Source organism: Lepisosteus platostomus, chromosome 1, assembly GCF_059453375.1.
Source record: "Lepisosteus platostomus isolate fLepPlt1 chromosome 1, fLepPlt1.hap1, whole genome shotgun sequence".
Classification (NCBI taxonomy): domain Eukaryota; kingdom Metazoa; phylum Chordata; class Actinopteri; order Semionotiformes; family Lepisosteidae; genus Lepisosteus; species Lepisosteus platostomus.
Genome location: NC_142611.1, coordinates 64,208,361 through 64,231,566, shown reverse-complemented (window position 1 = coordinate 64,231,566; position 23,206 = coordinate 64,208,361). Strand labels below are relative to the sequence as shown.

Below are 23,206 nucleotides of genomic sequence, written 5' to 3'. Positions count from 1 at the left end.
ACCTAATACTGCAAAAATAAACAATCCTATCACTTGAGCTTTTCTCCCCCTTTCCTTCCTGTGAAGCACACTGTATGAACTCATGCTTTGTACATGCAATCTGCGTTCCACTGCACTTTCTCCGAAAAGCATTTTTCCCCCATTTTTGTAAACGTTCTGACAACCCCATTTGTCAGCGAGTTTTATCGTTTCCTAAAGCCACGTCTGGAAATCTAGACATTTTTGTTTCCCGGGACGCTGACCAGGATAGGACCAGATCACCTACGGTGACCTCCTCCCAACCGTTCGAGAAAGCAATGCTTGTCGTTCTAGATCAGGTTTGCAAAAAACCGCTAGGATACCCCGCTTTGCGCTCAGTGCAGGTTAAACACGTGCCCAGGCTGTGCAATCAGGGCTTAGCAGACACAGATACACTCGTGCTAAAGTGCTCTGGTTGGAAGTCATGTTCAATTAATGAACAAGTAATAGGTTTATTCCATGCTGAAAAAAAGAAGAAAGAGAACACAACGCTTCGGCCATGGAGCCTTCTTCAGGCTTCACGGCCAAAACGTTGTGTTCTCTTTCTTCTTTTTTTCAGCATGGAATAAACCTATTACTTGTTCCTTTGCAGCCTACGCATGCTGACGCAGCTACCCACCATGTTCAATTAATACCTCGTGTGCTGCCTGGCTAGTCAAGTACAAAACAGAAATGTGTAAATCTTGTGTTCATTAAACTGTGTTTTTAGTTGAGGGCAAGACATACTGTAGAATCAAATCAATCTGTCGACTGAGCCCCAACAATCACACATTACCAACCCCGATGCCTGAAGGGGGGGTGGCTTTTGTTTGAGCACAGCCTGGCATTTACAGGGTGCAGGTGGCACTACACCCTGAACATGACTCCAGCCCACTGCAGAGCACGCACAAATGTACTGACCCACACAGGCATAATGGAGACTAATGACCTAAGCACATCTTCGGACTATGCAGTGCCAAGAGAAAACCCACACAGACACATGGAGAACGGGTAAACTCCACACAGAAGGACTCAAACCCCAACCCCAGAGCTGTTGGGCTCAGCAGTGCTAACTGCCCTGCCACCAATCACATTACATGTCTGTTACATAAAATATGAATTGGTGTGGAGCTGTATTAATGCATCAAACTCCCTATTCCCAGGATTAATTTTATGTCTCTCTTTCTGTAGCTGACCCTTGCACAGAGACCCTAGCCTCTGCAGTTTTTTGTACCGGTAAATAATTGAAAATATATCAAATAAAAATTCATTGCGCACTTCCTAGGAATAAACACCAGGAAAGGTCTGCACAGGACTGCAACAACCCAAGAAAATAGCTTGAATAATACATGCAGGCTTGTTATTAAAATTCCTCCTCCATGGCCAGTGCTATTTCACTCTATTATCACAGTTGCATACAGAAAAACACAGCCACTCCTCACAAGCTAACACTTCACCTAGCCTCTTCCACGTTGACGTCAACACCCAAAAGAGAAGCTCGAGTTTATTTCTCCTGCCTCAAAGTGTGACCGCAGTCACAAAGCACATACAGTACACTCCACTACTTGCAGGGGAAGAAGCGTAAACAGCAGGTTAGGAAAACAAGAAATACTACTGTGCAATCGTATTTTTTTAAATTCAATCTGAGTTAGCTGACTATTTAACTCAGTTTAGTTTTTACTGATGTGCCGAGGAGGGATGGCAGGGCATCAGAGGACGTCTATCAATTACCAGCCCTCCTGATTTTGTACGACCAGCAGGGTTGAGCTGGAATTTAATGGGCTATGCCACCCTTTATAATGGTCAAACCAGGGGCAAAACTAAGATGCGAACTGCCAAGAAAAGTATTTTTTTTTTATTTACACATTGATTTTCTCGACGCTGTGTGTGGCCAAGACTCTGAGGCAAGTTTACACCTCAAACATTTGCTTTGCCTTCCAGCTCTGACAAAGCGATGAAATCATGGAGCGAACGTGCTGCTCAGCGGTGACAAGTGTTTATAAAGCCCACTGATTAATTCTGTAAATGCTGGGAGACCAGAGCGCTGGTGAGAAAAGATAACGTCACAGTGCCACCTACTGGCCACTCGGGGCCTTGTGTGTGTGGGCAAGTTTACCTATCATGAGGAGATAAAAGTTTGAGAAGATAGTTCCCAAAATATAGCAGCTTCTGACAGCAAATGACGTGGGGGTGAGTTCCCACTATGAATAGGAATCTTGTGAAACCAGCTGGAATCCAAAAGTGTCCAGATTAGGTCTTTTTGTTTTCCACCCCTAATGGAGTCTTAAGCAGGGGAGAGAATGGAGAATGAACACTGAATGGGAGTCAATAACCAAGTCATAGCAGCCATAGTCATAGCAGCCATATCACCCTGCAACTCACAACTGGTAACCCACTGAAGCTAAGCAGGTGTGAGCCTGGTCAGTACCTGGATGGGAGACCATCTGGGAAAAACTAAGGTTGCTGCTGGAAGAGGTGTTAGTGGGGCCAGCAGGGGACGCTCACCCAGTGGCTCATGTGGGTCCTAATGCCCCAGTGTAGTGACGGGGACACTATACTGTAAACAGGCACCGTCCTTCGGATGAGACGTAAAACCGAGGTCATGACTCTCTGTGGTCATTAAAAATCCCAGGGTGTTTCTCGAAAAGAGTAGGGTGCATCCTGGCCAAATTTCCCCATCGGCCTTTATCAATCATGGCCTCCTAACAATCCCCCTCTATAAATTGGCTTCATTACTCTGCTCTCCTCCCCACTGATCGCTGATGTGTGGTGAGCGTTCTGGCGCACTATGGCTGCCGTCGCATCATCCAGGTGGATGCTGCACATTGGTGGTGGTGGAAGGGAGTCCCCATTACCTGTAAAGCGCTTTGAGTGGAGTGTCCAGAAAAGTGCTATATAAGTGTAAGCAATTATTATTATTAAGTCCCTACAAAGACAAAAATAACAAACATGTGCGTTATTTTAGTGTATTTTCACTCCTAAAGATCCTTCAATTTTGGCACACACTTTCAGTCAAGATTACCTCCACTGATTGCAACTGCCTAAACTTGCCTAATTTGACTTTACAAAAGGAAGGAACTTTACAGGGAAGAACGGTGGAGCAGTTGTCAGTGTTGCTCCTCATAGCATTGAGGCCCGGGTTCAATTCTGGACCTGAGGTGCTATGTGTGTGGAGTTTGTAAGTTTCCCCCATATTTCGGTGGGTTTCTTCTGGGTGCTCCGGTTTTCTTCCACAGTCCAAAAACAGACTGGTATGCCAACAGGTGTCTGTGGTCTGTGGTGTGAGTGTATGTGTGTCTACATGCCCTACGATGGACTGGCAGCCCATCCAGGCTGTACCATGTCTTGTGCCCTTTGCTTGCTGGAAATGGAAGATGCAGTTAGAAAATGGACGTACAGTATGCAGCTTTGGGAGCCATTTCTCCAGCTGGGCGTGCTGGAGCAGGGTAGGATAGGAGGCTCAAGGGTCCAACTGTATCATCTCCCTGGTGTTTCAACATCACTGTTCCACATACCCACCTCTCTGACTGCCGAATCTCCTCGGGAATCTGTGGAACCTCTGGTTTTGCTGAGGGGAATTCCAATTCCCCTTGTTCTCAGCTATTTAATTGCTAAGAGAATGTTCAAGGTAACTCTTTAAATAACTTAAAACCTGCAGCTTTTTGGCAGGTGATAATGGTAACAAGCATCAGTTAAGCAAATACTGTAAGTCTAATTAAGATTTTAATTAATAAACAACTCTACACAACTGAAAACATATGGATACTAAGGGCACCAGGACCAGGATGGGGAAACCCAATTTTTGCTTCTTTATGTTCGAATGTTTGTCAGTCTTACTAAAATTATCACAAGGTATTTTTATTAAAAATCTCCCAGGCACTGGGGTTGTTCATCTGGGTCCATGAAAGCCACAAATTTTCTTTTAGTCATCGTCTGGGAAGTGACTTCTCTCCTCAGGGCCACAGGATCTCCTGGTGTTCATTCACCTAATTAGTGGTCCTAATTGCGTCAATGTACTAATTAGTTGTAATTAGTTATAACACAAGTCACCTGTCACGTTATGTCTTTATTCAATGCCAATTAAGAACCCTGTAATATCTGTAGAATTCCAAAAACCATTCTTGAGTCAAAACCTTGATTTGAGGCTTAACTGGTCAAAAGCATCTTTCAATGAGACGTTAAACCAAGGTCCTGATAACTTTATCATCAATAATCTCAAGGCACTGAAATTCTGGACATTCATCCCAGTATACTGGCTAAATTCTACTCTGGTCCTGTACAGTCTGTCTTCCCTACAGTTCGCCCTTAATCCACCTGGTGCAGTATTTCCGATCCCCTCCCTTCCTCTGCTGCAAGTCATCCAGGAGGGGCTGCACTTCAGTTGTGGGTGAAGTGTGTTCCGCAAAAGTGGGAAGATTTTGGATCCTTTGAGATGAAAAGCGCAAAATAAATGAAAATATTTGTCTATTATTGAAACCTGCTTTGTAATTACTGAGCTGAGGTTGTCCAGGAACAGTGACGACCAGTTTTGCATTAGTGTACACTAGGGGCCAGGGGTCTCCCGCCTGAAGAACTACAGAGATCTTGTTTGACTTGAACCCAAGTTAAATTTGGCCTCCAGCTATGAAGACCACATGAAAGTTGAAGGACCGTGGCTACACATGCTAAGACACACCGTACAAAGACAGCTCCTTATAAGTAATGTGAACTTGTTATTAAATAATAAAATAACTCCAGTTGTAAAGGTATGAGATTTTTTAGTATCAATTAAGCAACTTTAACTACAGGAAATTTAGTTTAAAATCCTTAATAATCTTGTTTCTAAAACATCTTCTTAAAAATCAATGAATATGTAATGGAGCTTAGCAACCTGAAAGACAAACCAAAGTATGATGTATCTTTGTTATGACAGAACTCTTAAGAGCAGCAAGCTAGTTTTTACATGCTGACGAGGTTCTAGATGAGTAAACAGAAGAGACATACTTTACCCTCAGATTCAGGTAGCACGTATCTTATATAAATTAGCATATTTGGAAAAAATCATCTGCTGATTATCTCTCTCCATTGGCTAGTTGTATTGCCTATATTATGCTAAACTTAACTAGATCTATACATTTTCTTTTTAAAAGCTGGTTTTGGAAAGTGGCAGTTGTGGAACACGTTCACACATCGCAACAGATGTTTCTAAGGCACGTCCACACCACAGTAAACCACTGCAAAGGACAAGTAAAGTAAAAACCATGGACAAGTAAAAACCATGGTAAAAAGAACAGGACAATACTGTTGATAATTCTACGTGTTCAAATTTGATCAGGATATCTTTCTGGCAATAGCTAAGAAACCCTTGCTGCCAGTCTTGCTGTGGAGAAGCACACTGCTCAGAGAAGCTCTGATCCAGCTCCGAAGTCGGATCTCATATCCACTGTCCTTCATCAGGCAGGCAGTGATTTAGAGCCCGCCACTCTGGAAAGGACACTTGAGCCTCACTGCTGGTGTCTGGGGGTCTCGGTGTAATTGGCTGTTTTTATTGGAAGCCAGTGAGGGAAGCCAAGGTCACGTAGGGGTCGCATGTGTGCACTGAACGAAGAGGACCTTGATCTGCAGCACTCCTTGTGCACCATGAACTGTCTGAACATGAACATGATGCACATCACTCCTCGTGCACCATGAACTATCTGAACATGATGCACAAAGGGAAAGGGGGTTTCCTATTTTAATAATAATAATTGTTTACACTTAGCACTTTTCTGGACACTCCACTCAAAGCGCTTTACAGGTAATGGGGATCCCCTCCACCACCGCACAATGTGCAGCCCCACCTGGATGATGTGATGGCAGCCATAGTGCGCCAGAACGCTCACCACACACCAGCTCTCAGTGGGGAGAACAGAATTGATTAAGCCAATTCATAGATGGGGATTATTTTGCATTTTGGAAATAAATTATTTTAATTCGTGCTGCAACTTATTAAAAAAATCAGTTTAAATATGCCTTTACAACAACCAAAGCCTAACTCACAAGTGAGTAAACTACCAATTTGCTTCATTTTATTGAAAGTTGCATTTTTAAATGTTTTCTACACCTTCGGGGCAGTAGGAGATAATTAAATGCACATGAAAAATTGCACATTTTGATTTGTCACTCTGTGCAGAACTGTGACACTAAGACAGAATAAGGTCTGACAAATTCTTAGCCATGAAGCAACACTATTTTATTTGCACAAAACCAATTCTTTCCTAAATCCAAATAGTGAAACATCCCTGCACCAATTCCTTACAAGTCACTGTAAATCCACACAGTTCAAACAACATTTTTTTAAATCTTTCACTGAGCAGCTTGGCTGCTGCTACAGGCTGATAAACTCTGTACTGCTCAAATCCACACCTCTTTTTTCCCCCTAAAGTGCAGACTGAAGCCCTCAGCTATGCATTAACACCCAGCACACTGATTGCTACATGTCTTCAAAGCAGACTGTTCCTGGGATCACTGCTGCACTGCAGAAGATACCCTCCTACTCCGACACCCCGTTCTGCCCACTATCACAAAATTGTGTTCTTATCTCTTCAGCAGAGCCTTGACCCTGTCTCTCCAGGCCTCCCTCCCCCACCCAACTCACCTTCCTTATCTCTGCAAATAAAACCAACAGGAGCCAGAGCTACAAACATCCATGCACCAGGATCTGTAAAACTGACATGTCAATCAGGCAGGCTCTGAGCTAAAGATTGATATTCATTTGCTTAGGAGACACCCTTAGCCAGGGAGACTTCCAGTGCTAATTAAAGTTTCACATTGAATGCTACAAGACCCTAAAAGCACAACACACGCTAGCTGAGTTTCTGACCAGAGTAAGAGACAGCAAACGTAAATAGGACCACGACAAAGTGTAGGCTCAGTGACCACAGCCTGGACACAGAAACTGGACAGAGAGACACATGGCTGTCCAGAGAAGACAGGCTTAGTGACCATAGTCTGGACATAGAAACTGGACACAGACAGACCTGGCTGTCAGAAAGGCAGAGAGGACAAGCTGTGCTCCCACTGACAGAAGCAAAGACAGAGATGCACTTTCTGCTGTAGTGTGTGAAATACTCTGGGATTAGACATTCTTCTCCAAAATGAATCTAATCCCCATTCTTGCCACAATCAAAACAGCTTCCAATCCTACTAGGGGAGGAAATTTAAAAGAGCTGCAGCCCAGTGTGTGATCTCCTGTCACAGCCTGAGGAACAGACAGTAAGTCTGTTTCACACTAATGTTTTATGTTTGTACTCTAAATGTCAAGTTAATTGTATATGCTCTGGCAACACTGCAATTCATCATTCATGTCAATAAAGCTCTTTGAATTTGAACTTGAGTGCCGGTAGAACAGGAAACATCAGATACCATTTAGAGCAAAAGCAAGTACAATCAAGTAACAGAAAATGCTTTACAATCCTGCAGTGAGTGAGGACTGACCTGAGATGTCAGTCCTGCTGCAAACATGCTTTTGTGAAAGCCAGGCTGTTAATCCTGTATTTCTGTCCAGGGCAAGCCCTGGAGAGCTTGTGACAGAAGGCAAATTTATAAAATTACACAAGGCTAGGGCTTGTTTACTAAGGAAGACCAAAACCAACCCGTCCCACAACGCACTGTGGCACGCCACACTGTAACATATGTTTCATGAAGTAACCACAGTGAAACAAATTCCCAAATGTAAAAGCATACAACTTAAACCTGGGCTATTCTGTATCGTTATGGCTAACGCAGTCGATGGAGCTGTCTGAACCAAGGTGATAACGAGCTTCAACAAATCTTAAATGCAAATGAACTACAAGGGAAAAAACAGCGTGGAGCTCGGCTGCAGCCCGGCTTTTTGAAGGAAAGCAGTGACCGCCTTGGTGCTGTCAGCCTCTTCATCCCTGAACCTCAGGGTTGGATAGACATCACTGCCGTGTGCTTTGGAGCAATGGGCTCAGGGTCTACCTGTTTTTTTGTTTTGTTTTTGTGGGCAATTAAGTTGACGAGCCCGGAGCAGGACAGCCGGCCGTGTCAGGCGATGGGCCCCTGGTCGCAGCCACTGCCCGTCTCTCGTCACGGGGCGAGCAGGTGGGAGTTTTAATGAGCGGCCTGGCTGCACGGTGGGAGCTTTAGATGAATAAGACTCCATTAACCAGAAACATCCCTCAGCTCTCCACTCTCTCTGCACTGAAGAAAATAAGGATTACGGACCGCTAACAGCCTAAAAGCTACTTTTATATACATTTTAATCCCTCTTCCATATGTGTCACTTATCAACACCTAGACCGAATCCTTTTAATGCTAAAAAAGAACTGTTTATTGCATGTTGTATTTTCTTAGTTTATTGTTGCACTATAACGGTTTTTGCTTTATCTGTTTCCCATTTACTTTAAAGCACTCAGAGATGGTGTCTTACATGGAAGGTACTGGATAAATGTATTTGGACTAAACAATTAGATTAAGCTTTTCAAACTTGAATTGCACCTCATTTTTACCAACTTCTGTTTCTTTTGCTTTTAAGGACAGCCAAGATGTCCTTAATGGAGGGCCATGCACACACGGCTAGATAAGAAACAGCTCTAGGAGTACTAGATCACCCCCAGTTTCACTTTTACTTTACAAAATCTTACCTGTCCAAAATCTAATCCTTACATCAATCAGTTTACAGCTTCATTTACAGAAATAAAATGCATAAAACGCTCAGAAAGTTACTGTATGCATTACCACGGAACAGTGGCCCACAGCCTATTACATCTCAAAGACAGAAGAGCACACTGTGAGTCTGTGCTCTGTGTGCAAACATGAATTACTATAAAAATGCCAACAAAAGTCAAGGGAACTCTCCCAATGAAGTAACTGACAGACTCTGAAGGGAGATGACCACAATGGAAATAAAATTAATGGAAACCCCCCAAAAAATGTCAAATTTGCTTCCACCCCCAGGGAAGCTTACATTCAATGAAGAACAGAACAGTCAATAATTATAATGAGAGTTCCCAAGAAATGAGTGCAGAAAGAGTAACTGATTGCACAAGAATGTGATTTCCAGTTAATGATAAGACAACTTTAAACATCATGTGCACTGTGATGTGTTAACTATCTAAAGTTCTGACAAAAAGAAAACCTTATCTCCACAGTAAAGCAGATCAAACTACATACTTTATGTGTTTAAAGTTTAAGTTAAGCACCTAGCCTTTTTTTAACCCTTTATGGCTCGGGTTTGTGTTTTTGTGTTGAAAATGTAAGAGGTGCTTATGTACTGCAAGACACTATTCCAGTCTTTCTCTGTGAGTCTCTTCTCTGGGAGTGCTCACTGAAATTCCACCCTTCCTGCTCTTTGAAGCCCTGATTCAGAGTTCAGACGGTTTCGACTGGCTCAAACTCTGACAAGGTATTAAGGGTGAAACAGTAGTTACCCATCATTGAATCATCACTAGATGCCTATTGAGTGAAAATTCATTGTGGTCCAGGTTCAGGACTGATTTATTACCTGCAACAATTTTAGACCTAGTACTTGTGAGTATTACGTACATCTCCGATTCCTCTGAAGAGGATTAACTGTTCAACTGCTGTGGAAAATGGAAAACTCGATGACTGTAATAAACCGCAGGACTGACGTGAGTTGAAGAGGCTGTGGTAGGAGTGTTCAGGTTCACCTGCACAGTCTGAGGGGCTGCTGAGGGAAGTCCTTGGAGACTGCCATGCCAAGTGAAAAGCAGCTCACCCGGTTTCGAAATGAGCAGAGATTTATTGGATTTGTGTTGAGATACAGACTATACTAGTTACAAGTTCACATGGATGCCAAATTGCAAAATATGTGACTGATGTCAGGATGTTTTATTTTCATTTCAAACGCTTAAGTTGTATACTGCTTCTTTTAGACTACATTACTCCCACAGACCATTTTCCAACAAGTTTAAACATGGTGTTACTGCACTATTTTGCCAGCAAGGCGAAAACTCTAGTTCGACCACAGTGTCTCTTTACCACCCCCTAGTGCAAGTTCACTCACTCCAGGCATGACGCTCCAGAAGAACAGCAGGGGTTTTAAATAAAAAAGTCACCAGATGAAGTTTAAGCTTCCTGTTGTGGAGGAAACAGAATGAAAACTCAAAACCCCTGACTAGCGGTGACTAACACTGTAACTGGCCCCGCAGTCACCGTGAAGCCTGTCTGTTGCAACCACTGCTCTGGCTATAATGAGACGCGTGAATCACCACACTCAATCGGAGCTGCAAAGGAAAGGGGGTGACCTACCTGTCAGTCGGCAGGTGTTGGTCACCTTTAAAGGCTGACAGGCCTTGTTAAAACTCCATGCAATCACCCGCACAGCCCCACTTGGAGAGGAGGTAAGACTGACAGTTCTAAATCTGAAATTAAGAGGCAGCCGTGAAATAAAGACACAGACCTGTCTTTCGCGCTGCTGTCATACTGTATGGTTACAGCCACAGGGACGTATCGTATGGGTAACGCAGTACCTGCGTGAATTAGTGAAGTCTTCTTGGAACAGCACTGCGCTGGAGAAAAGGGCGCATCCTGCAAGATCTCCGAGACTAGTCGTAAGGTAAGGTCGTTACTTTTTAATTAATTTTATCACTATCTGAAATTTCAAATAAACTGTGAATCACTGTAAAGCACATTGATAAAAAAAATCCAGTGAACAGTTTATTACAAACAGCTCAGCATGCATAAATATTAAACTTGAGAATAAAAGACAAACGTGCCTTTTGTGAAGTTGATAGTATTTTGAAACAAGGCATTTTGTTTCTCTGAAAGCTTGAGTTCATTTGACAGGGAAACACAAAGGCATCTATAGCACTGAAAAGTACACCAGGTTATAAGCTCGGGCTCATCAGGCATATCAATGAGGAGCTGCCAGGACTGGAGTGCCTGCTATTCTGATTTGGTGACCGATTTGGAACCTCAGCTAAAGTATGATGTAATCTCTCTCTGCCTTTGAGTTTCAGCAAAATGTGACCACAAAAATGTTTTTGCTTCTCTACTACTTTTTGAGTCTGCAGAAAAACACACCTGCCAGACAAGCCGCTTCACTCATTCAAGAATCTGTGGTTTTAACTTTTTAAGACTCAACAAATGTACAGACCTCACAACCTTTCAGTTAGAATACAAAGGGAAAAAAAATCCTGTTCCACAGTCCTGGGACAATCCTGGATCATATGAAAATTAATAGGACCTTCCTTTTGACAGGAATCAAATCAGGCACAAAACCAACAAGCAAAGAGTCTGTAAGACGAGAAGACTGGTGCAGTAGCAGAGGAACAGGTGCTGACTAAGATCTACATACTGTACTACAGGTAACATTATGCTGAAGTGTAAATATGTGTAAATATATACAGTATATAGGGCAAAACTGTTAATTTCTATTCTTAATCATGATAATAGAATATACCATACCTTCCCATCAATTGCATGTTTTCTCATGTGAGAGAAAAACACTCAACTTTGTTTAAAGAGGACAGGCACTGGGATCAGTAATTACACTAAACTGATAGGAAATTGTGCTTATTGATTATAGCGAGTGGACCAGTTAATGAACAGGTCTGTTTTCTTGGCAATCACATGTTTTTCAGACGGACAGATGACAGGAGCGCAGAGCCGCGTGGCAGTGGGACTGCTGGTCCTGCTCCTCTCCTTGCCCAGCTGGGAGATCCTGGTAGAGGACTCAGCCAGTGAGACAAGGTACCTGCAGACACACACTCGTGCTGCTGGCAGATATCAGACTGGCACCACTGCTAATTGTCACACTCAGAGCTTGAAAATACCCATGCAGGAGCAAATATCTGTCTCATTGTCATGTTTACCACACTGTTGTCACAGCTCAGGAAAGCACGTCAGCCTCCAGGTTTTGCAGGCTGTTGTGGAAGTCAGACCTTAGGAATAATATTTCTAGTTTGTTAAAGTTTGTCTGTGCTTACAAAGAAAAATGCTGTGTTAAATCCATATTCATCACTTTTTGCTTCATCAGTACAAGCCGTAGCATGCAACTTGAAAAACCCGAAATGCATCGAGCTGCTTGCTGTGGAGTTTTAAACTCCTCTCGTGTTTAAAAGCAGCTCATGCTTAAAATGACATTAAACATACCCTGAACATAAATGACTTTAAAAAGGTAATCTGCTTAAGCAATATTTGTTGGTGGACTGCACCACCAATATAGCTGTCACTGGAAATAGTTCCACGTCACAGAGGCGCTATCCATCCATCATCAGGGAGCTGTTTATTCCTAGGGAGAGTCACAGAGCTCCGAAGTGCTTCGGGAAATATACGGCAGAAAACACCCTGGATGGGATTTCAGACCATCACAGGTCTCTAGAGTCATTAATCTGAACTTTATTCATTTCGTTCACTTAAGAAACATTCACGGTTGTGCCATTAGTATACACACATGCAGGACATACGTACAGTACGGTGTCCCAGAATGGCAAAACATAAACAAAAATGAGTTCACAAAAAAAACAAAAAAGAGTGTGCCAACAAAAAACAGCGACACACAAAAAAAAGAGTGCACCAACAGATGGAAATAGTTTCCCACAATGGACACGGCATCTGTTGTCAGGTGAGAGGGCAGCGCTGAGTGGAGCGCACGGGTTGAGTTCTTGACGAGATGTTTGTGGGAAGTTTCTAAAATCTTTAAAAAATACCATGACAGTAGGATGTTCTGTCCATTTTGTGGAGGGCAGCTTGGTGAAAACCATTCTTTTTGCCCACATTACTGGAAATACATAGGATTTCTTCTTCGTTAAAACCTTGAAGGGGCTACAGGGATCAATAAAGCGATCTCAGTTTGTTGTGCAGGTGTGGTATAATCCGCAGCGTTAACTACTGACACTAAATAGCATGAAAGAAGTATTTTATAACCTTTCTTTTTTCTGCTAGATCAAGGGAATACTTCCACACTTTCCCAGTTCATACATTTCAGAGACCAAAAGCAACAGGAAAGATGTCATTGGTCTGCATCCAACAGGAAACGTGTTAAATCAAATATGCAGGCAAGTCAAACCTAGTAGAAAAAATATTTTATCAGACTTGATGAAGCACTCAGCGCTGTCTTCTCAAAAACAGATGTCATGACTGTTGTGAGAACCTATTTCCATTTTGAACACAATTTTATTTGTGCACTCTCTTTTGTTTGTGTTGCCGTTTTGTGTTTGTGCACTCTCTTCAGTTTGTGTTGTGTCATTTTTTGCTTACCCACTACACACCTGAAAAATCCATGAACATTAAGAATTCAACAGCCTTACTGTAGTACTGTAGGAACAAAACTAGAAAAATATATTTTCTTTTACTGAGGGAAAGACTGAAATTGGTGACTTGAGGGAAACAAACTCTTGATCATTTAAGAAATGAGCTGGGTCAGATGAAATCTGCCTTCACTTCTTGCAGACTAGTTTATAAAACATATTACTATAGCATTCCCTCCTCATAACATTGCTAATTTGATTAACTGTTTCAATTAGCATATTTAACATATAACAAATAGCACTCTGAGAACACCCAAGGAGGCTAGTACAGTAAGGGTCATAGTGCTTTTGAACGTTCGATCGTTCACAAGATGTGCAGAACTCAGTGATTGACCTTCAGCCATTTCAATATACTGTATACTACAAAAAAGGTGCTGAAATTTCTTCAAACACAAGCACACTGTTCATGCCAAAGCCAAGTTCACCATCTATTGTTGGTTACTGGTAATTACACTCCATTACTCTCTGAACCCGTAGATCATAAGTCATTGACTGTTTTGTAGGTTTGCCTCTACTGAACTGCTAAACTATTGGTCTTTCACACATTTCGGTCAGAAGAAAGACCGATGTAATCTTATGTTTTATGATACGATTGTCAAGACTAGTACTCATACAGTGTCTGAATGCAATGAGAACACTGAACATCTAACCCCATAACCCCAGTTCTGACAGGCATGTCTGTCTTCAGATGGCATACCTACAAGACCAAAAGGGACCAGGAAGTGGTCTCCAACTTCAAAAGGCACTCAGAGGGAACCTTCTCCAGCGACTTCACCAGGTACCTGGACAGGATCAAAGCCAAGGACTTTGTGCACTGGCTCCAAACTGGCACAAAACGACAAAGGTGAAGGTCGAGCTTTTGATATGCACAAACAGGCACGCATTTGCAAAATCCGGCACCAGAGCAAATTGCAACTAGCACAGAAGTACTCAGAATAACAATGACATTAAAGAATCTTCAGCGCTATACAGTAGGCTAGCACACACAAATATTGGTTCTCCACGCCTTAGATAAGGTTTACTGACACATCAATTGCTAACATACATCTGTTTCTTAAGGGTGCCTTAAGGTTTGAGCAGTGATTGGTCAAAGCAAGCACTGCGCGGGTGGGCAAGATAAATGAGACCAGTTCTGCTCTGTTCTGACCACTTCCCTCCTGGGCTGCCCCAGCAAAGGACAAGCCACTCCCAGCTGCCCTTACCCCTGGTCCTGTCAGAGGTGCAGCGTTTCACCCGTCTTGTCCTGTGCCCTCCCCAGTCGCCCCAGCAGAAAGGGAGGGGCCTCAGCACATCACAGGAAGAAACATTGATAAGCCTTAATAAATAAATTGCTGGTCTAGACAATGTCAGCCCAGTTGACAATACTATTTCGATCACAACAAGGTCAGAATTTGTGACCTTCACACTTCAGAATAGTTCATTGTGGCACTGAATGGTGAAAGCAGAGTGAAGTCATAAGAACAATACAACGCACAATAATGGAGACTAAGCCAAACACCAAAAGTGATGATGGAGAGAGAGCTTAACTACAACTGTGAGATGTCCAGTAAATTGTTTCTTGATTTTCTTTCAGGAAAAACGGTTATACTGCTTTAGCAGTTTTGTACGCTGACTGGCTGTTTCCTCACTCGTTCTGCAGGTACACAGTCCAGGCCCTGGACACATGGCAGTAACACAGGAACCTGCACAGCAGAGAGCACGTGGTAACACTGCCAGCCGTCCCCGTGCCAAAGATAGACTGAAGCCTGTATTATAACAAAGCTGCCCTTGTACTGGATTTACACTAATAACTGCTTAAAAATTAAAATCAAGCAATTAAATACACATATACACACACCAAGACTGTGTCTACTTTGAATTGAAAGAGAAGTGCTTGGAGCAGCACTACTGTCATTTCACTCACAAACCCAGTGTGGTCCCAGAGTCAACACTGGGGACACGACAGTGCCCACAGGCCAGTGTGGTCCTAGAGTCAACACTGGGGACACGACAGTGCCCACAAGCCCAGTGTGGTCCCAGAGTTAATACTGGGGACACGACAGTGCCCACAGGCCTGGTGAGGTCCCAGAGTCAACACTGGGGACACGACAGTGCCCACAGGCCTGGTGAGGTCCCAGAGTCAACACTGGGGACACGACAGTGCCCACAGGCCTGGTGAGGTCCCAGAGTCAACACTGGGGACACGACAGTGCCCACAGGCCTGGTGAGGTCCCAGAGTCAACATTGGGGACACGATAATGCCCACAGGCCCGGTGTGGTCCCAGAGTCAACACTGGGGACACGACAGTGTCCACAGGCCAGTGTGGTCCCAGAGTCAACATTGGGGACACGATAATGCCCACAGGCCCGGTGTGGTCCCAGAGTCAACACTGGGGACACGACAGTGTCCACAGGCCAGTGTGGTCCCAGAGTCAACACTGGGGACACGACAGTGCCCACAGGCCTGGTGAGGTCCCAGAGTCAACACTGGGGACACGACAGTGCCCACAGGCCAGTGTGGTCCCAGAGTCAACACTGGGGACACGACAGTGCCCACAGGCCTGGTGAGGTCCCAGAGTCAACACTGGGGACACGACAGTGCCCACAGGCCAGTGTGGTCCCAGAGTCAACACTGGGGACACGATAATGCCCACAGGCCCGGAGTGGTCCCAGAGTCAACACTGAGGACACGAGAGTGCCCACAGGCCAGTGTGCTCGGAGCTACACAGTTCGGCTTGGTCTGGGAAAACCAGCCCTGTCTCTAGCTACAATGCAACTTCCTCTCGTTCCTCTAGAGTGGTTCCAATGTCACTCTGCTCTTACCCGCACCAAGCAAAAGGTGTGTGTTTCCTCACAGCCTCACAGAGCAAATGCTGTAAAACCTGCTGTATGAAACGCTGCAAGCCAGATGAAACAAAAGGCCGCTGCACTTACCAAACGAGAATGGGCTCACTCTTCCCGCGGTCCTGCGAGAGGCTGCTTTTTCTTTCTGTGGCCACCCTCTGGGGTGTGCTTGAACCAGGAGGCGGGCACCATCTGACCTAGCCAGCAGAGATTAAGGGCAGTCGCTGTCAGCTCCACACACTCAATGGGATGATGGATGCTAAACCACTGTGGCTACACCCTGCAGCCTGGCTGTGGGTACACCCTTAAACCCAAAAAGTTCAAACTTTTTCAAACATGATATCATCTTAATTTCCATTTAGAGCTGGCTGTAATGTGATATAGTATATCACATTAACCTTGTTTTAAAAGAAAGAACCGCCATCTTCAAGTGTCATTTAAAGTGAAGTGGTTTTTTGTCTGTCAGCACCACAAAATGTTTAAACATAAATATAACGACTTAAACAATACTGAAATGCAAGCCTTGCCATTGATTTATGTAAATTAATTTTTAGCTCATGATACATGTTCCCTCCCAATATGCTCCTCACCCCTGTAGACACATTAAAGGTTTTCCCCTAGTCACAGTGCCAAGAAACTGTCTTCCACTGCAGCTAAGCTCTCAGTGAACTAAACACATGCCTGCACTACTTTTAGTAAAAATTGGTTTGTTGCTGTCTCGAGTTACTCTTCCTGGAAAATCCAAGATATACAGTACGCATAGAATCTGTTGAGCAAACTGAAGTATTTGACTTTTTTTCAATAACTGCAAATCATATTAAAGTCTTGCCAAAATATCAAACATTATGACGCAAGACAACAATGAGCATGGAGCTGGTTCTCCGTGTATGAATATTCTCTGTATAATACAGTTGGCCACTTTGTCCAGCACACACAAGTTAAGCCCAATCCATTGAAGGACACTCACACCAGGGCCACTTTTGCCAAAAAACCCACCAGCATGTCTTTGGAACGTGGGAGGAAACCCGCCTGAATACAAGAACATTCAAACTCCATATCTGGAATTGAACACTGGGTCCCAGTGTGGCAAAGCAGCAATCAATGCTACACATGTAGCATTCAATACTTATGTTAAAAAGAAGGCTGCAGGAAAGATACCTGGAGGGGAGGGGGTGCTGTGGCACAGCGGGCTTCCCAGATACAAGCCATCCTCGAGGCTCTGGGCCCTCCTTGGAACGGGCTGAACCGGTGTGGAGGGCACAGAGAAACCTGACAGGGAAAACAGAAAAAGAAAGCAATCTGCTCACATTCCTGGCACATCTTCTGAAAAGCTTACCCTGGAAGACTTATGCTCGCTCCCTATTTCTTCTATCTTATAAGCAGGGATCCTTCTGGTCACGGAGAGCCCCAGGCCAGTTGTTTTTGTATGTAATCTGACATTACCCGTAGTTTAAAGATTAGGAACACCTAATGTTTTGACATGGGCGGCATGGTTAGGGTTAGTGCTGGGGCCTTGGGTTCAATTCCTGGCTGCTCTCTGCATGGAGTTTGTGTGTTCTCCCTGTGTCCATGTGGGTTTCCTCTGTGCTCTGGTCCAGAGACATGCTGGCAGGTTAACTGGCTTCTGGGAAAATTAACCCTGGTGTGAGTGTGAGTGTCTGTGTGCCCTGCAATGGACTGACGCCCCATTCGGGATGGACCCTGCCTTGTGCCCATTGCTTGCTGGGATTGCTGGGACAGGCTCCAGCGCCCCTGTTACTCTGACATTAGAAAATGGATGGGTGTTTCAACATAGGGAACTCTGACTCTGGTGGGCTAAAGGAAATTCTGATTTTTGTTTCACGTGAGCTCTAAATGACCAAATTGAACACGACACCTGTTTAACTAATCAGAGTTACATTGTTCCTTGGCTTGGAAATACAGCAACCAGACAAGTAAGATGGTCTGAATGGCTTCCTCTAATCTGAAACCTTTCTTGATTTAAAACTGGCATAACATCAATTACAAAACACAAATCTACTGTGTCAGAACATGGGGCAAATATAGAAAAGAGAGTGTGTAATGAAGTGTGTTAAACATGTACACTCTATATCTTAGCTTAAGTTTGTAGTCCTCCTTCCATGTAAACAGGGGACAGGAGACAACATTTCAAAGTAGGCAATCAGAAGGAGAAAGGCTGACAGGCTGTAGCCCCAGGTTGAGTGACTTGAAATCACGGCTATCTCTTGGAGTTTGGAGGGGAACTGCAATGCTGCACATCTTGTACTTATTTTCTCAGATTTTCTTGCAGTACATTAGACATTATGGTGACTAGTGAGCAGGAAGGACTGCTTCATATCACAATTCTTTCAAACTCTTGCTCTTGCTGGCAAGACCAGCGGTGTGCGACAACATCGGACAATACGGTACTTTCACAAAGTTGTGGATTTCAAATTCAGAATTGGCCAAATTTTGGAATACCATCAATTAACGTATTTGTTCTCTGAGATTTAATAACTGGTCTGAGAAACTGACAGCAGTTCCCCTTTAAAAGAGTATGGCAACCACAGTTAGGCCAGCTTGGAAGAGGACAAAATGGTTTATGGATTCTTTAACATTTAGTAAGTGGTTATCCACCCAATCTTTTAGTTAGCAATGGAAACAAAGAGCAGCAGGGGCTCCCAAAGAGGAATCATATGTTTTTTTTTTCTTGTGAGTCTCAGATTTCACAATGAAACACATCTGTAAATAAGTTCCATGTGTGGCAGGTTGGGCCTGAGAGACTTCATCTGACCTTCTACGTGAGGCTGCTTATACTTGTACAGCATAGGATCACTTGAGGTGAATTATTTATTCACCAATTAGGTAAAGGGTTAGGAATACCACATGCATACATGGGTGTGAAATTAGAATTTGATATAAGAATGACCATATCATGCCGTTGGGTGTTGTTGTGTAAAGCTCTATGTGAAACTGAAGAGAAGCTTGCTGAATAATGGCTCCTTGACCCACAGTTTCCAGGCCTCAGGTGCCACCTTATTTAGAATGGTCCGTTATATGTTGCTTGGCCTGTCCCATGTCTGTTTTTCCACCTCTCACACTAGAAGAGGGAGTTAAACGAGCCTAACCAGCTTTCACCGTGCCTTCTCAAACTGTCACATCAGTTACTGTGGCGCAGCTGGTGCTGCTGCGTTTGTTACTCCAGTCTGCAAGTCCCTTGGCAGCCCAGCAGATGGAGCAATTGCACCATTAAAAAGCATTCAGAGGGCCTCCAGAGTGGCTCAGCCAGTACGGGGCACACGGCAAGCTCTGCGATCACCGGTTCCAGCCTGGGCCATGTCGCTCGCTGGCACTAACCAGGATGCCCCAAGAGGCAGTGCACAACTGGCTGAGGACAGTCGGCAGGGCTCTCTTGGTGACCCATGTGCAGATCCGCTGGTAGGGAGCCACGGCGCCTGCTTGATGGCTTAAAGGAGCAGTCTGCCTGCACTTCCTCACTCCCCCGGCACAGCCACAGGGCTCGCAACAGCTGTTCCAAAAACTGGCTATCCCACAAGAGCAGCTTCTCTAAATTCAAAACAGCTCACAGCTACACATGCTGTAAAGGTAACACAATGTGTTCAAGTTTTGTGTTAAAGAGAAAGGACTGTTGGATATTGAAAGAAAAACTGCCTACTTCATAGTGTTTCACAGAAGAAAATGCAAGTAACAACCACTTCAAAACTGGTGATCTAGGGGGTCTGGGAACATGAGAGCTTCCAAACTGCGTCTGTTGTGGCTCAGAGTGGTGCTGTGTGAAAATACTGTAATCAACACCACTAGAGCTGCTTGCTGAAGTGTCCCCCGATCCTGGCACCCGAGGGCCATGCTGCAGCAGGGTTCGATTTGAAGGGACCACACACACAAGGTCATCTGGCCCGCGGCTGCAGAAGACGTCTTGTACGTGTATTAAAAGCTAACCCACCCCGGTAAGATTTTACTCAAGCCCCGTGTTCCTCTGTTGATCTGGACGATTCGTGTGAGCAATTCCCTGAAAGCTCAGACCTGAGAACAAGGTGAAGACTCCTCTTTAGCCTCTCACCACACTGGGGTGTGCCAGCGGCAGACGGGGGGAGGCCGCACCCCTGTGTGGCCTGTGTTTATTTTTTCCACTCTTGTTGCATTAGTTTTGGACCCTGCTAACCTCACACTGGTGCTTCTGTCCCCTCACCGGGGGTGTTGAGTTTTTACCAGTGGTCGCCACGGCAACTGTGACTACACACTGTCACACAACCATTGTTATGGCCTCTCTGAATAAGGTGGTCCTGAGGCCTGGAGACTGTGGGGCAAGGAGCCATTATTGAGCAGGCTTCTCTTCAGTTCCACACAAAGCCTTGCACAACAACACCCACAGCAACTACCACCACATGGAGACTCGTATGTCCAGTTCGAATTTACACCCATGTGTGCATGGAGCCACGCAGAGACCAGCAGCTCGGACTGAGAAAGCGAAGCCAAACCCACCTCTAGGATTTCCAGGCACCTTGAGCATCATGACATGCAGGCGGCCATGTCTTGGTGTCATTTAGTACGTTTGAACCTTTGTAAACTTTATTATGGTCTAAACCAGTAGTTCCCAGTCCTGGTGACCCACACACCTCCTGGTTTGTGTTCCAGCCGAGCCCTCAGTTACACAATCAAACCCTCCACTGACTTGATAATGATGAGATTCTTCTGAACTGCTGGTTCTCGGCTCTTAAACGTGTTGGAGCTCTTAACTGTCGTATTCTGTAAATGACATAAAATCTCAAGCTTGTGAGTAGAAACAAAAGGCAAATGCTCCAGTGAAGCAACTTCTTACTGTAGATCAAGTGAGGCTTCAGTGATCTCCTGAAGGTGAGTGAAATGAAAACTAGCAGGTGTGAGGGGCACCAGGACCAGGACTGGGAATCAATGGACTAAACAAACATTATCCACATTGTTTTTTACCTAATGCGTTCTTGAGGTGTCAGCGAGGAAATTCATCTTCTTTTAAAGAGACAGAGGAAAGGAATGAGATAGCAGAAAAGCTAGAATGCTAGAATGCCCAAATACTCCAGGGACCCCTGCACTTTATTTTGCAGAAAGACTTACTGGTGTAGGGAGAACTGAGGGTGATCTCTGGCACTGGTGCCCCACGAAGAGGAGACAAAGGTACTCCCTGGTCTGCGCTTTGCCCTGCGTGTAAATGTATGAGCATGGTGTTAGAACGCCTTCAGTCCTGTACCGTCTCCTGTCCCTGCCACACCCGATTTTTCTTTAATTCTTTGCCATCCCCCTTTTCAATCAGTCCCAGTTAAGGATTTGCGGAGAAGTAACACAGCAGCTCTTCAGAATTGCTTTGGCAACCTAGAATTAACGTTTCAGCAGTCGAGCTTCACCTTGTCGCGGCCCCGCGCGAGCCCGGCTCGAGCCTCTCCTCTTCCGGTGTGCGCTTCACGGGGGCCGGTCACCACGGCAACGCGAACGCCACCTACCGGCTGGCGCGGGGCCGCAAATCCCCGTTAGATCTGTCGGGCCGTTTTAATGTAAGTGTAAGTTAGTACGGTATGTTTTGACGTTTAGACGTTAAGACTGCAAAGCGATATATAAAGACGGCCATTTCCCTGCTCCATAAGATCCGTTTTGCACCATGACCATTCCATTCCCTCCACACCGCTGTTGTAATATACAGACGTGGCTCAGAGAGGGAACTGGCTTTAATGCCGTGGCCGACGTATCATTCCACGACATCTGCGTCTGTTTCACGCCAAGCTACCGAGTGGTTTATACTTTTGTTTTATTTCGTTTTCTCGTACCTGACTCCGCAGCTAGCGTTTCAAACCACTCCAGGCCAGCGGCCTCTATATCAGGGACGACGGCAAGAGGTGCGGGCGGAGCAGAGCGGCCGGTCTCTCTGGGCGGGAACTGAGGACGGAGCCCGTACGCCATTCCCGCGCACGAATATAAGCAAAACCACAGTTAAATATCAGAGACAGAGGCTAACGAGCGGAGTCCTCTCGCCTCCGCCGCTGTGAACATCAGCAGTCAGAAAGCGCCAAACCGCGACGGCTCGCGAACCCCTCTCGAGGGCGCCGCCACGTGATCGCTGACGCCGTACACCACAGAGGCAGCCGAGAGTCTCCGAAAAATACAATGTCTTAGTAGTGTGGGGATGCTAACCCTAACCCTAGCTAGGGCTTCAACAGACCAATCCTGCAATCTGTCTCCGAAGCCCTCCAAATGCAAATATTCCTTAAATCAAGAAGTGCACGTCTAAAACCATCAAAACCATTGAAAAACGGTCTTGGAAATTCAGTCTTCAGTAGAAAAAAGTTTTCTTACAACTTTTACAACTCCGTTTTAGAATGCCGTTCCCGAGCGCTGCAAAACGCACCAAAGGCAGCCAAAATTCTCCGAAAAAAAGTCAGGTAGGAGCAAATTATCACTCCTGCGCTTTAAAGCGATGCTTAATGTTTATAATGTAATATAAGGTTAGGGGATTAGAATTCTGCGAAGAGTTCTCTCACATTTTCCACCGCCCTCTAGAGAAAGGGGGATTTATGGCGTTCCCACAATATTGAGGATTTCAGGTGAAGGCGCAGGGTTTTGGTGAAAATAATTTTAACCAAAACGTATCCAAATGTAACTGATACCTGATATTGTAACGGAACAGCTACGTGGTGTCAAATTGTTTGACCAACTATACGAAACTGCAGAGATAGGTTGGAGCGTGGATCATCGCAGATCTCAATGTGACCTTAGTAGAAAGAAAATTGCACTGGGCTTAGTTCGTAATATTCCTGCTAGAGTGTGGGTATTATTCGTTGTTATTGTGAGATTCAGTGCCTGCATAAACTCTGCTTCTGTGCAGCTAACAGCACACATTAAGATGCTGGTCATTTGGCCCATCTGGCCTGCTTGGTAGTTAGTAGTTAATTGATCTGAGGATCTCATCCCAGCTGTGATAGCATGGCTGAGCTGCTTGTTCCAGGCTCCCCCCACCCATTGCGTAATGAACTGCCTCCCGCTCTCATTTTCTTGAAAGGAGCCAGGCTATTGGCCTCAGCAACTGGCTGGGCAGCTTGTTCCACACTCCCACCACCCTTTGTGCAAAGACATGCCTCTTGTCCTAATTGCAGGATCTCTCTCTC

The 23,206-nt window shown here is 44.8% G+C and overlaps 2 protein-coding genes across 4 annotated transcripts in view; one reads left to right on the top strand and one right to left on the bottom strand.

Moving 5' to 3' along the window:
* LOC148678422 (uncharacterized) overlaps positions 1–22,477 on the bottom strand; it is a 32,140-nt gene extending 9,663 nt beyond the window's left edge. The window contains exons 1-4 of one of the 3 annotated variants that reach the window (XR_015939154.1): positions 21,872–22,476; positions 21,168–21,251; positions 17,235–17,345; positions 16,167–16,273 (exon numbers count right to left, since the gene is read on the bottom strand). Coding sequence is in view for 2 of the 3 variants with exons in the window: in XM_088633508.1 (XP_088489634.1) it covers positions 16,182–16,273; positions 17,235–17,345; positions 21,168–21,251; positions 21,872–22,004 (420 nt within the window). In the remaining variant the exon portion in view is untranslated. Of the gene's footprint in view, positions 1–16,166; positions 16,274–17,234; positions 17,346–21,167; positions 21,252–21,871 lie in introns of all 3 variants that reach the window. The other 2 variants (XM_088633508.1, XM_088633510.1) reach the window with 2 other exon arrangements.
* LOC148678423 (pro-glucagon-like) lies at positions 6,597–15,077 on the top strand. The gene is made up of 5 exons (XM_088633507.1): positions 6,597–10,558; positions 11,203–11,309; positions 11,586–11,694; positions 13,942–14,097; positions 14,893–15,077. The coding sequence occupies exons 3-5, from the start codon at positions 11,594–11,596 to the stop codon at positions 14,924–14,926; spliced, it is 291 nt and encodes a 96-aa protein (XP_088489633.1). The 5' UTR covers positions 6,597–10,558; positions 11,203–11,309; positions 11,586–11,593; the 3' UTR covers positions 14,927–15,077.
* Positions 22,478–23,206: the final 729 nt, after the last annotated feature.